Here is a 13,461-nt window from a genome sequence, read left to right as displayed (position 1 = left end):
TCGGAAATTTTGGCGTCCATCATGAACTGAGTGAGCGCATTGTAAACATACCTCTTGTAGACGCAGCGGGACATAGCCCTGCGAGTCCGTCTGGACCGACATGCTAACGTGAGCAAAAAGCAAAACCTACCTCCACGCAACGCCGCGATCCTGTGCGCCAGGCAGGCGCGGTGCTTTCAAAACGCCTTCTACGCTTGTATAGTACGCGCGCAAGTACCCGACAGACGCTTCCATCTCTACAGGAATGCTTACCACCATGAACGATGGGACATGGTGCGCAGTAGGCGCCGCTTCGGTCGCTTCGGTCGCTTCGGCCCCAGGCGCCCACGGCCTTGCTTCCACGGTCGTTTCTTCGTGCTCAGTCGAGAAGGCCGCTTCCGATGGCGGCAGCGGCAGCGTTACAACAAGCTCTACAAAGTCACGGTCCGCGGTCAAAAAGGGCAGCGCGTACTGGAGGTGCCATATTGCGGCAATGTCCGGCACGAGCGTTTCGACGCACGCGGCGTGCTTGAGCGACTTGATGTACTGCTGCTCGTGCAGCGAGTGGTCCTTAAGCAGCCCCTGTTCGAAATCACTGTACTCCAGCTGCTCCATATGGTGCACCGAGTCGCGCGCATGCCAACGTGCGCTCTGCAAACGCGTGTTTTCATCCTTGTGCGGCGCGTCGTAGCTTCCCGTACGAAGCGCGATACCTTGGCTCCGGCGCAGTTTTGTAGCCGCATTTTTTCCGCAGCGCACATGAGCAAATCCTTCGCGGACTACACTTTCCATGAACGAGTCCCATGCGTCGCTTCCCGGCGCAGGAATTGCGCCGCGCGGCAGCGGTGCCGCACGCAAGAGCATCGTGGAGGTTTGATCGGGCGGTACATCCCCGATATGCCAAGGCTGCCGTCGATTTTACGTGCAACATCTACGCACGGACGACACTTAAATGCGCCGGTGCACAGCAATGTCTCCCACCCTTTCACCCACGTATCGGTCCGTGCTGCGCAGAACCTTGGTCAGGAGCTGGACTCCTATTTGACTGGACCACACTATCCCTCACTCCCTGGTGGAGACAGAATCAACATGCTTGCCCCTAAATTCCTTTCCCTTACCACCTTCGTGGTCGTCGCGATGCACTTTGCACGCTTCGCGACGGCGCACGAACAGCCGAACCCTGCGGACAGTATCCCCGGGAACCCCTTTGTCCAGGCACTGCTGGGCGGTGCCGGGTCGGGAGCAAATCCTATGAAGGGCGTCTCGAGTACCACCACTTCGGACAATCTCTTGTCCCCACTGCTGCAGGGCTTCAAGGTCAAGACACCCAAGCAAGACAAATCCATGTACATCAACCACGAGCCTGTGCCTCGCTGGGGCGCATCGGCTGCATATATGGCCGGCAGCAACACTGTTGTGTTTTCAGGAGGACAGACTGGCGAGCACTCGCAGCTCACAAACGAGACCCTTTTGTTGGACATGTCTGGCCTGCGCGACCTCGGCAAGACGATGGCCGCAGAGACAACCACGCCGTGGCTCCGTGTGCAGACGGCGAGAAACTCGAGCGCACTGCCGCCGCTTGCGTACGCAGCATCGGCCGTGTCGACAAGGATGTGCGGGAGCGGCTCGCGCGATACATTCTGGCTCGTTGGCGGCAAGACAGAACACTGTGACACCGACACGCCTCTTGTCTGGACATTTGGTGTGGAGCAAGACACCCAAGGTCTGCACGGCACATGGAAGGCTGTCCACACCAAGGGGGGCAACAAGATAGCGCGTCGTGTACACGCAACGGCCGTGCTTCCCAAGCGCGGTCTTGGCGAGCGCCGCGATCAGTCCATGTTTGTTATGGGCGGCGAGGACTGGAATGCCATGTGCACAAAAAACAAGCCGGCAAATGAAACATTGTCCGGTACGCTGGACGTGTACGCCATGCCCGTGCCGTTCGGGCCGCAGTGCGCCGGCACCTTGCCGCGCTCCAAGCTGCGCGTCAAGGCAGACACGGACGAGCTGAAGCTCAGCGAGCGCCTCGATGGCATGCCGCTAGTTGACTACGCGTCTGTCTCGCTTCCTGAAGTCCAGACAAACAACACAGAGCACCCGTACCGCGAGCCAGTCATGTTCCTTGGCGGCCGTGTAAAGAACGGTACGCTTGCTTCTTTCCAACGTCCTTGGGTGATGGACACGTCTACCGGCGAGTGGGAGCAGTGGACCACTACCGGCGAAATCCCGCCGGCGCGCGTTGGCCACTCTGCTGTACACACGTCCGACGGCCGCATACTTGTCTATGGCGGCTATGTACAACACAGCGCAAAGGGCGTGTCGGAGACGCCCACCCATGACTTGTATGAGCTCAATCCGCACGTTACCCCTGCTCGCTGGCACAAGATCGTGTACGAAAGCACGCCGGAAAACCACCCCATCCCTACCGAGGCAACCAAGCGCGCTTACCACTCGGCCGTCATGGTCGACGACCTGATGGTTGTTGCTTTTGGACAGCAATTTAAGAGCACGGGATACGGATACCAGAAGCGTGGCGGTGCGAACTTGGACGCCAATGCGCGTCAGGTGCTTTTCCTGGACACCACCAAGACCGCGATGCAATGGCGCTGGACAGATAACCTGGGCGCGATTGTGTCGGGCCGTGTCGCTGCAAGCTTTTTGGGCGAGCATGGGGACAATACCGGGATGCCGACCAACTCTGACGCTGCGCCGGGGCCTGGGTCGATGGTTTCTGATGCTGGCTATGCGCACAGCCATGGCAAGCACGGCAACAGCCACGGCCACGGCCACGGCAAGGCAAGCGGCCACGGCAAAGGTTCCACAAAGACGAGCCAAACTGACAGCGCCAAGGCTGCTGCAAACGGCTCGTCGCACGCTGACAATACGTACCCCGACATGTTTCCGATTGCGCATAATGGCAAGGCTATACAGACGAACGCGCACCCTAACGATGACCCATACGGTGCAGGCAAAGGGCCGCTGAAGAACGGCGGCACACCTCCACACCACGACTCATCGCCTGATGCCGACGGCGGATGGTCGCCTACAAGCTCTTTCCCCAAGCCAAAGCCGTCAAGTGCTGCACCGAGCCCCGGTGCTGACGGAGGGAAAGGTGCAGGCGGAGGGAAAAACGCAGATGCGGGCGCAGATGCGGGCGCAGATGCGGGCGCAGATGCGGGTGCAAACGCGGATGCAAACGCAGGCCCAGATGCAGGCCCAGGCGCAAGCACAAACGCGAGCACTGGCGCAGGCGCGGGCGCGGGTACAGACACTGGCGCAGACACGGGCGCAGACACGGGCGCAAACACGGGCGCAAACACGGGCGCAGACACGGGCACAGATGCTGGCACAGATGCTGGCACAGATGCTGGACAGCGTCCAGGCGAGGGTGCTGACCAGGGTGCAGGCACAGATGCAAGCAACGCGAACGGTGCGGGCGACGCTGGCAAGGCCGGACAAAGCGACAGCAAGGCCGGCCAGGACACACACCAGGACCAGAAAACCAGCAACGACCAAAAGCGCAGTGGCGCAATTGCAGGTGGTGTCATTGGCGGCGCCGCGCTCGCCGTAGGTGCCGTCATCGGCGGCCTGTACGCATACCGGAAGCGCCGCGAGTCACAGCACATTGCCCAGCTGCGCTCCAACGGTGTGATGCCTTATGGCCGCAACGACGACCCCGAAGGCGGAGCGCCGCCCGTCTCGTCGCTCTGGCTTCAGCAGCCCAAGCAGCCGATGCAGGAAACGGATGTATATGGCCGCCAAACAAACTTGTCTGGCTACTCGACACAGAACCAAGCAGGCACGTCGCTGCACGACTCGCCTGTGGGCGGCCGCGCCATGGCACAAAACGGTGTGCGCAACCATATCGGTGGCCCTCGCGCCGAGCATCTCTCCTCTGCCGCTGGCTACATCCCGCAAAGTCTCGAGCCAGGCTCCGGTGTCGGACTTGGTGCTGCCGCTGCCGGTGGCTACGCCGCACATGAGTACTTTGGCCAAGAGAACAACTCGAACGGTTCGCACTACTCGTACCCCTACCTGAACGGTGTGCAGCGCACCAGCCCCGATGCGTACACCAACCAAGGCCTTGACTATGACGCACCCACTTCTGCGTCGAGTTCTGTTGCTACTCACAGAGACGGCGATTCGGAGTACGCTGCAGACGAGACCACACGCCATGACGACGGGTTTGCCCCGATTCCCAAAAACGGCATGGCGAGTGCGCCTTCCTTCCGTTTCCCGGAGATGCGCGCAGAGTCTCCGGACCCGAAATCGTACCCCATGCCCACGCGTGCACTTGGCTCAATGAACTCGGACCGCTCCATGCTCCGAGTCACAAACTGATGCACTGTTGATTATCCATTATGCTGTATAGACATTTCCTTGTAGACGTCAACTTTGCATTTCTCCACATCTTGTCCATTTCGCTCATGCGGCCGATTTTTGGACGCGCCTCCCACGACTTGCATATATACGAGCGTCCGCTCGCGTGCACGGCCGCACCTTGTAAGTTACACACACCTTTGCGCGCCGTATCGCTTTGGACAATGACTATGCATCGATAGCAAGTCCGACCCCATCTTACCGCAGGCCCCTGTCTTGCGCTGCAAGCCGCGCCGTGTTGGTCCTAGCACGTTTGCATCACGTGCGCTTCGACGTCGGCGGCGCGCGCCGTGTGCGGCTTGGAGCGATGAGCGCGCAGGCTGGGCTCCGTCGAAGGAAGGAGGAAAAGCAAGTGGGAACTAGGGAAGATGCTGATGAGGTTATCAAGAACACGAACAAGCGTCCCACCCATCCGCGGACTCTGGGCTGGATACAGGTGGCCGTGGTGCCACTAATCCTTTTTTTTGTCGCACTTGGCTCGCGATTGTACATGATAGAATACCCGTCCGAGGTCATTTTTGACGAGGTGCACTTTGGCAACTTTGCTGCACAATACGTACAGCGCAAGTTTTTCTTTGATGTGCACCCCCCTCTTGCTAAATTGATTGTCGCGCTCAGTGCTTGGCTCGCTGGGTTCAACGGGAAATTTGGGTTCGAGTCGATTGGGCTCGATTATATTGAGCCGGGTGTGCCGTACAAGGCGATGCGGTCGTACCTGGCGGTGATCGGTGCGCTGCACGTTCCGCTCGTGTACTCAATCATGCGCGAGACTGGCTTCGGTTTTGTGGCCGGACTGCTCAGCGCGTTGTTGGTCCTCGCCGACAATGCCCACTTTGTCCAGTCGCGTTTTATATTACTGGACTCGCCCATGATTCTGTTTATGCTGATGAGCTTTTATGCCTATATCCGGTTCTACGCGCTGCGGTTTAATCCATTTACGCGCATGTGGTGGACATGGCTCTGCGCTACCGGCATCTGTCTCTCGCTCACGATATCGTGCAAGATGGTAGGTCTGTTTGGCTTCTTCACGATTGGAGCTGCTGTGGTGCTTGATTTATGGGATCTGTTTGATATCCGGCACGGCAATTCCCTGCGCGTCATGACCCGTCACTTCTGCGCACGCGCCTTGTTCCTAATTGTGGTGCCTGTATTTGTGTACCTCTTTTGGTTCTGGGTCAGCTTTGCCATTTTGAACCGCTCCGGCAGCGGCGACGATTACATGTCGAGCGAGTTCCAGCAGACCCTCGCGGGAAGTCCGCTCCTTGCCAACACACAGGAGCTGCACGCATGCGACGTAATCACGTTTAAGCACGTCGGGACCGACCGATACCTTTTTTCAGGCCTAGGAAATTATCCGCACAAGTACGACGACGGGCGCATCTCGAGCGACGGCCAAATTGTCTCCGCAGTGGACTCTGCCGAGGACGGCATTGCGTGGAAGATTGTGCCGGTGGACCCTGTAAACAACGAGGACGGCTCGTTTAACATTACACGACGCCGTATATACCATGGACAAAAGCTGCGTCTTTTGCATGTGGATACAAACGCGTATCTCATGACGCACGACGTCGCTTCGCCGACGATGCCGACCAACGAGGAAATCACAACCTATCCCGCAGAAGAGAGCACGGACGATTTTGAGGACAGCGTCTTTCAAATCTACTTTTCCAGCTCAAAAAAGGGCGCAGCGTGGGAGTCGCTGCGCACACGATTCCGCCTTGTGCATGTACCGACGCGCGTCGCGGTGTGGACATGGGAAAAGTCGCTGTTGCCCGACTGGGCGCCCGACCAGTACGAAGTGAATGGAAACAAGAACGCCAAGGACAAGACGGCATACTGGGTGGTGGACTCTGTAGTCCCGGATCCTGCATCGCCCATGCACCAAACACGCTCAAAACCAAGAGAAGCGCGTCCTGTGCAGCCACTGCCGTTCCTCAACAAGTACCTCGAGCTCCAGCGCGTCATGTTTGAGCAGAATGCGCGCTTAACCGATGTGCATCCGTACTCTTCTCGCCCCATTACCTGGCCGTTTTTGGTCAAAGGCGTCTCGTACTGGGGCAACGACAAGGTGCGTGGCCAGATCTACTTTATCGGAAACGTTGTCGCTTGGTGGGGCGGCGTGTTGGGCGTGTCGCTCTTTGGCGCGCTGTTTTTCCTCGACATGTTGATGCGCCGCCGCGGCGTGTATCAGATCCCAACCGTGATGCGCCAGCGCTACCTGCGCACCACAGGCTTTTTTGCGCTTGCGTGGGCGTGCCACTACTTCCCCTTCTTTTTTATGGGCCGCCAGCTCTTTTTGCACCACTACCTTCCAGCGCAAATTTGCTCTGTCATGGTGCTCGCTGGCATGCTCGAATTTTTCATGTCTGCCTCGCTGGACCTTCCCCTGTCGCGCCCCGGGCCGACGCTCGACCAGGACCAGATCCGCTCGCCGTCACGGCGCAGGACGACGGGGCCGCTAAGCGCCGTCGTTCTTCTGCTCCTCTTGCTCGCCGCGCTTGTTTTTGTCTACTTGGCGCCGCTTTCCTACGGGCTATCCATGCACCCAGAAATGGCCCAATCCCGCAAACTGTTGCCCACCTGGCAATTTCTTTACGTCTAGGTCTTTTCCTATATACAGTTATTTACACATGTACTCCTCATACATCTCCTCTTGCACAAGCGGCACATCCATTATCGGCTGGCCTTGCGCGTCGGTGCGCAGCGGCTCCACCAGGGGCGAATCGCCCGTTTTGCTCTCGGGGGGCGTCAGCAGGGGCTTCTCTTCGAGAAGTGCGTGGAGCATTTCAATCGCCTGTGTACACGCCTTGCCATGCTGCTGCATTTCCGTAAATGAGGCGCGCTCGAAACGCGCTTGCATCTCTTCCAGCGCTTGCAAGACTCGGTCGGACAAAAAGGTCGTCGTATCGGGTTCAAGGCTCGGCGCGTCGGAAGCGTGCATCAAGTCCGATAGCGCCTGTGCGGCAATGCGCACGACTTTGCAGTTGCGGTCGCCAAGCGCCTGTGCCAATGCAAGCACCGCATCTTGGATCCGACTGTCAACGCCGTGGAGCTTGGCGCGGCACGCTGCGTCCACGGCTTTTGCCAAACACGACGCGGCATTCCACCGGAGCTTTGGCAGACGCGCAGTTTTCAATGCGGTGCATGCAGCCTCGATCCCACGCGAAAACATGGTCTGGAACTCGACTGGCTTGCGCTGAGGCGACGCGTCGCCAGACACGAGAGGAGTCGACGACGACATCAAGTTGGGAGCCGCAAGATTGGGCGGCGTGACAGGCGCAAGTGTGACGCCCGGCGCCTGTGGCTCGTAGCAGCTGGACGGTGCGGTGCCGGGCGTGTGGTCGACAGCGAGCCATTCGCGCTCGACTCCGAGCACCAGGAGGACGCCCAGCGCGCGGATCGTATGCACAGCAACACGCTCATCTTTTGGTAGGTTGGCCACGGTGGCGATGAGTGAGCGGCCAGCGCCGTTGCCAATGTGTGCGCGCGCAATAAGATCGGCATAGTTGGACAATGTCCACGCGGCACACGCACGAACGCACAGGTCCTTGTCGTTCAACAGACCGTGCGGTTTGCGCGCGTGCAAAAGGCGGGTCATGGATTCGTAGGTAAACGTGTCGAGGAGCGCTATGCACGTCTCAGTGTCCATGTTGCGCGATTTATCGAGGCGCGTGCCAACTGCACGCACGGCAGCAGCACGCACATGGGAGTTTGGATCGCGCATGAGCACATGCATGTGCGCAAGATGCAGTGGTGAGGAGCCCGGCGCCATGTACATATCAAAATCGGGCCACAGCGCACACACGCCGACCCGCACGTCTGCATTTTTGTCGCGGATGACGCTGGCTACGAGACGTGGGAGCATGACGCGCAACGTGCTGCTGTTTTCCTGGCGTTCTTTTTGGCCGACAAGCGCAGAGATAAAGGTCATCACGCCGAGACGCTGCTCGGAGGATCCATTGCCCAGGTCACGGGACAAGAGGCCGACCATGTCGGGGGGAATGAGGACATTGATGCGCGACAGTATGGCAGCGCCCACAGTCCAGAGACAATCGCCAAGGCGCGCGGTAGTCCTGTCGTTCGCGTTAAGGCACGAAAATACCCAGTGCATGCCTTGCTCGGCCACCATGCCTGGCGAAACCTCGCCCATGGGCGGGGTGGCGGCAAGGCTCGGATCGGTCTCGAGGCTCTCGCGCGAGGGAAAAAGCAGCACCGCACACTGATATCCGGCCAAGATCTCTTCTTCGCCCTTGCCCTCGACGACGCAGCCCAGGACAGGCGTCCAAAGTACGCTGGCGTGCGTGGCCTGCAGCGGGCGCGCGGCTGCCGTCAAAAAGTCGCGCGTGAGCTCGAGGATGGCGATGTGGTGCGTATCCGGCGCCTCAAGCAGTTCGGCCAGGGTGGCGCGCATCTGGACAAGCATGCTGGCAAGCAGCTCCGAGTGCGAAGTGAACGCGCCTGTTTTTGCGTGCTCGCGTGCCACTTCCCAGAATTTCTTCCCGTGGAGAAAAAGCGCAGAGAGCGTTTCGCACGCGGCGCGCTGCACATCCCAGTCTTTGTCCGAAAGTACAGCACGCAAACCGCTGTGTGTATGCTGCACAGGGATCAGCTCGGGCCACCACGCCACAACGTCTTTTGCATTCGCAATGCACAGGAATCGCAAGAGCATAAGGCTTTTTAGCCGCACATGAATGTGGTCTGTAAGTGCGATGCTCCGCATGAGGAGCCAAATGTAGTGATCGACAGCATGGACAACGACTGGGCCTGGGTCTTCTGTGGGCACACACGCTGCGAGCGCATAGGTCGTGCACTGCAAAGCGAGCACATCGCCTGCTGTGCTGGGTATCGCGGCCAATTTTTCTTTTGCCCAGTGCGCCATCGCTCGGGGAATGCTTTCCTGAGCAACCCGCGCGCCTTGCTCGTCGCGGAGCGCGCGCGCACAAATCTTTGCGGCGCGCCGCGCCTGGGATGCACACGGAACTGTATTTGCACGCACATATTCCAATATAGCAAGCAGAAAATCCACATGCTTCGCCGGCGCCAGATCCGTCCCCAGCAGCGCACTCACCTCGGCGCATATACTGGGCGCTTGTCCACGGGACGCTGCGCTGGGCATCGTGTAAGGAACGGGGAAAAAGAACTTTGGAGCAAGAATACCTTATCTATAGACCTCCACATTTTGCGATAGGCTCTATGTGCAATCAAACGTGTACGCCTTTTTTGTCCAATAAATCTGGCGCATGGCATTCCATCGTTTACAAATGAGGAGCAGGGGTGCTTGTTTCTACCCCGAGTGCACGTGCCATATTACGTGCGATGCCGCGCGAGGTGCCCAGGATGGAGAGCATGGGGTTGACGCCCGTTGCCTCGGGAAGCGCGGAGCCGTCAGCAACCCAGAGATTCTTGGCGCCACGAATCCGGCCGATGGGGTCGGCGGCAGAGTACTTGGGGTCCGCGCCGATACGGCACGAGCTCATCTGGTGCGCCGAGCCCATCATAATTTTCGTGGGCTGTGCGCCGCCTTTGCGCACTTCCTCCTGCCATTTGCGGAAGGTAGGGTGAGTACAGTCGCCCTGCTTGGGCAGCTCCTGGAAATTGTACATGTTTGGAATCGTGTTGGACGTCTTGACATTCGGCACAGCCACGTTGGTGGTGTTGACAAACGGACGCATGCCGGGCTGACTCGTGACAATCTCGGAGACGCCCGCGTTCATATGAATCTCTGTAGCGCGCAATACACCCTCGATCATGCTGCGCTGGTCAAATTCACTAATAGAGTAGTTGATTTCTGGCTCGCCATCATTGCCGATCGTGATGGACCCGCCATACTTGTCGCGCACAATGACAATCAGCGCAAAGCTGTAGCGGAAGCGGACAGTGCGTGCCTTGTGGTGCAGCACGCCCTCAAAGGGAATCATGGCCGAGTACAGCGAAGGGGTGCTCGCACCCACCTCGATCTTGGCGCCCCAGCCTTCTTTGTCGACGAGCTCAGCAGCGTTCGAAACGGTAGTGAGAATACCACCTTCCCAGGGGTCGATCGGGTAGTCGTAGTAGCCCGTGACAAAGGCGACGGGGTGCAGATGCAAATGCTTGCCGATCTGCGTGTTGGACTTGAGTTGCGGCGTACGCAAGAGCAGTGCAGGCGTCTGGATACTGCCGCAGGACGTGACGACGGCACGGCGCGCATTGAGGCGCACGGGCTGGCCATTGACGCTGCCCACGACACCAGTAGCGACGCCGTCCTTGATCAAGATGCGCTGCACATGACACTTGGTAAGGAACTGGGTGCCGTGCTGCGCGGCATCCTGGAGGAATGTGCGCGTTCCGTCCATCTTGTGTCCAGAGGGGCAGCCATACAAACATTTGCCGCAGTAGTGCGGAAGGCCGCCCGTGTTTTGCGGCACAGGGTTCACCGGCTGCCCACCACGCATGGCGCCGAGGACCAGCAATGAGTTGCTCATATTGTGCTGCGTCGCATCCGTGCCTGCACCCATGCGGGTGAGACATGCATCGAGGTCCTCCGCAAAGGCGTGCGAGTTAAAGTACGGCACACCGTGCTTCTTCTCCCACGAGTCGCGCACAAAGTAGAGGGGCTTGAGCGAGGCAGACCAGTTGATCCTGCTACCACCACCAAAGCCAGAGCCACTGAGGATGAAAATGGAGCCGTCTTTGCTGGGGGCAAGACCCAACTTGTCGTACATTTGCATGAGGCCGTACTCTTCGTCGCCATTCATGTGTTTTGGGTCGACGTATATGCCTTTGTCAACAACCACAACCTTGAGGCCACACCGGGAAAGATAGTCCGCGACAACGCCTCCACCGCAGCCCGAACCGACAATCACAACATCCGCTTCGATTTCGACGGGCGTTTTCGTCGGCGGGGACGGGAGCGACTCGTTGAGGAACTTGAACGGGTAGTGCTCCGCAGCAACCTGCTCCTCGCCTTTCGGAGGGTGCTTCCAGTCGGTAGGATCGCCGATAGGATAGCCAATCGCTTCAATCGCGTTCGCACACGAGCGGTAGAAGGCAATGAGGGTCAGCCCTCGGATACCGTTGCCGCCCTGGCGGAGCATGAGCAGGCGCGACGTTGACCACGACTTGAGAGCCTCAGTACGCAACGAGCGGTCGATCTCCCAAACGGGGCCAAGGCGGCCAAAAAGCAGCAGGCACCCAGCAGCAGAGCCAAGGGTGGAGAGCAGCAAGTTGGTCCTCATACGCATTCCCTCCGGCACCGTGATGGTAACATACATTGCGAGTATGTTCATACGCCTAGGGTCTTCGGAAAAGTTCATCTCGGCGTACTCGTCAATGCGCTTGCGCTGCGCTGGGCTCATATCTGCCGGGAGGGTCCGGTAAAAGGCGTCCTTTTCTTCCTTGGTGAGCGCACCGATGATGGCATCTGCCATTGCCGCCATAGCGCGTCGTTGGGAATCCGACCATAATCCATCAATATAATTCTTGTTCAAGTCAACAACGTAATCCCTTTCTGCCGCCATGATGCCAGGTTGTCGTGCGAGTGTAGGGTGCGATTTGGAGGGGCATCTTGTGAAAGTGGGGAAGCACGGACTCTACCACGTGGATAATGGGGCAAGGGCCACATGCCGGTTCGCACCGCGCTGGCAGGCCGATGACGCGCAGGACAGATGCAGCGCAGGCTGCATGACATGCTCCTTAGCAGCAGCGTATTAGTACATACTATATAAATCTACATTTTTGGGCTCTGCATTACCCAGGGCCACGCAGGCAATTCTGCTAGGCTTGCGTGCACCGCCGAAAGGTATGCGGCGTCGTACACACGTGGCCGCCGAAACACAAGAATCGGTCGTTTGAATCCTGGCATAAGTCACGCGCGCCACATACCAAACCCTCCCCCTGTGCCTACAGCTCCCTCGCACTGCAAGCCAAACACCGAGGTCAAGATCCATTCCATGTCGTCGGGGCGGATTCGAAGCGCCGTGTACGCCTTGCGCAGTGTGCTGGACAACGACCTCGCCTGGTCGTACGATTTCCACGGTTGAATTTCCAGTGCGACCACGCCGCCCGGCCGCAGGCATTTTGCGAGCCTTGCTAAGAACTGGATGAGACCCGCATCACCGTCGTTCAGATGAATCCATTTCGTAAGGGAGAAGCTAGCGTCAGCGATACGGCTACCTACCCAAGGATCAAATCGTAGCCGCGCCGGTCCTCGACTGCAAGGGGATGTTTCTTGTTGCGGTCCAGTGCCTGCCAGTCGCCAATGTAGAACGTAATGGTATTGGGAAATGCAGGCTGGATATCGTGCGGCGGGAAGGGAAGTGGCGAAAATAGCTGCGAAAAAGCGATGGGAAAGTAGTGACTGTCGCGTTGTGCTCCTGCTGGGCGCATTTGCGACCAGGCCTTGCGCAGCGCTCCCTGTGCTTGGTGAATCAAAACGGGATCAATATCTACACCAATTGCACTCTTTGGCGGCGACTCCATGCACTGGCACAGCTCGATCAGCGGCTTGGCCGCATTGCAGCCAATGTCCAAGACGCGCTCGACCGCGGTCGCAGTCGTCGCAAGCCACGCGACAAGCGACAAAATTCGCTCATCCGCTCGAGCTGGAGCCTGCACGCTCTCTCCATGTAGGCGCGCCGCACGCGCACTGCGCATCCCATAGTACCGACGGAAATTGCCGTGCGTCGGCAGGTGCTGCTCCATCGCGCCCCAAAAACCTCCACCTTTTTCTATAGGGCCAGCCCGGGCGAGTGGCTTCTGCTTTTGTTTTGGGGCCTACATGAATGCCGCGGGCATCTGTGGCGACAGCCACTTGGAATTTTTTCTCTGCTGCTTTCCTACGAAACCGTTGGTAGTGTCTTGTTTGGCGTACACGCCGACTATTGATTGTTAGTGCTTTGCACCACAACAAGGACGGATTGGAGGCTGTGCAATACCAAACTTTCCTCAACTTGACTGTTTTCTTCGCGTTTGGCGGCACCGACATTGATACATCTTTTCATGTTGCCACCAGCATCGCTGCGGGCGGGCCTGCGCACAAGCAATGTAGCGCACAGGTGGCATGCTATCGATTGGCGCATGCGCCTGACGTCTCGCAGCCATACTTCCACGCCCCGCCGCAGA

The 13,461-nt window shown here is 58.7% G+C and overlaps 4 protein-coding genes across 4 annotated transcripts; 2 read left to right on the top strand and 2 right to left on the bottom strand.

The window, feature by feature from the left end:
- Window positions 1–126: 126 nt before the first annotated feature.
- MVES1_002452 (uncharacterized protein) lies at window positions 127–843 on the bottom strand (the record flags this gene model as incomplete). The annotated part of the gene is made up of 1 exon (XM_056207282.1): window positions 127–843. One exon carries the CDS (start codon window positions 841–843, stop codon window positions 127–129), a length of 717 nt encoding a protein of 238 aa, XP_056063257.1.
- Window positions 844–1,068: 225 nt separating this feature from the next.
- MVES1_002451 (uncharacterized protein) lies at window positions 1,069–4,323 on the top strand (the record flags this gene model as incomplete). Its single annotated transcript, XM_056207281.1, has 1 exon — window positions 1,069–4,323. The coding sequence occupies one exon, from the start codon at window positions 1,069–1,071 to the stop codon at window positions 4,321–4,323; it is 3,255 nt and encodes a 1,084-aa protein (XP_056063256.1).
- A 346-nt stretch (window positions 4,324–4,669) lies between these two features.
- PMT4 (dolichyl-phosphate-mannose--protein mannosyltransferase) lies at window positions 4,670–6,964 on the top strand (the record flags this gene model as incomplete). Its single annotated transcript, XM_056207280.1, has 1 exon — window positions 4,670–6,964. The coding sequence occupies one exon, from the start codon at window positions 4,670–4,672 to the stop codon at window positions 6,962–6,964; it is 2,295 nt and encodes a 764-aa protein (XP_056063255.1).
- Window positions 6,965–6,982: 18 nt separating this feature from the next.
- MVES1_002449 (uncharacterized protein) lies at window positions 6,983–13,041 on the bottom strand (the record flags this gene model as incomplete). Its single annotated transcript, XM_056207279.1, has 4 exons — window positions 6,983–9,502; window positions 9,651–11,848; window positions 12,223–12,491; window positions 12,518–13,041. The coding sequence occupies 4 exons, from the start codon at window positions 13,039–13,041 to the stop codon at window positions 6,983–6,985; spliced, it is 5,511 nt and encodes a 1,836-aa protein (XP_056063254.1).
- Between the last annotated feature and the right edge of the window lie 420 nt (window positions 13,042–13,461).

This window comes from Malassezia vespertilionis, chromosome 5 (assembly GCF_029542925.1).
Source record: "Malassezia vespertilionis chromosome 5, complete sequence".
Taxonomy (NCBI): Eukaryota; Fungi; Basidiomycota; class Malasseziomycetes; order Malasseziales; family Malasseziaceae; genus Malassezia; species Malassezia vespertilionis.
This window is presented reverse-complemented; position numbering and strand designations above follow the sequence as displayed.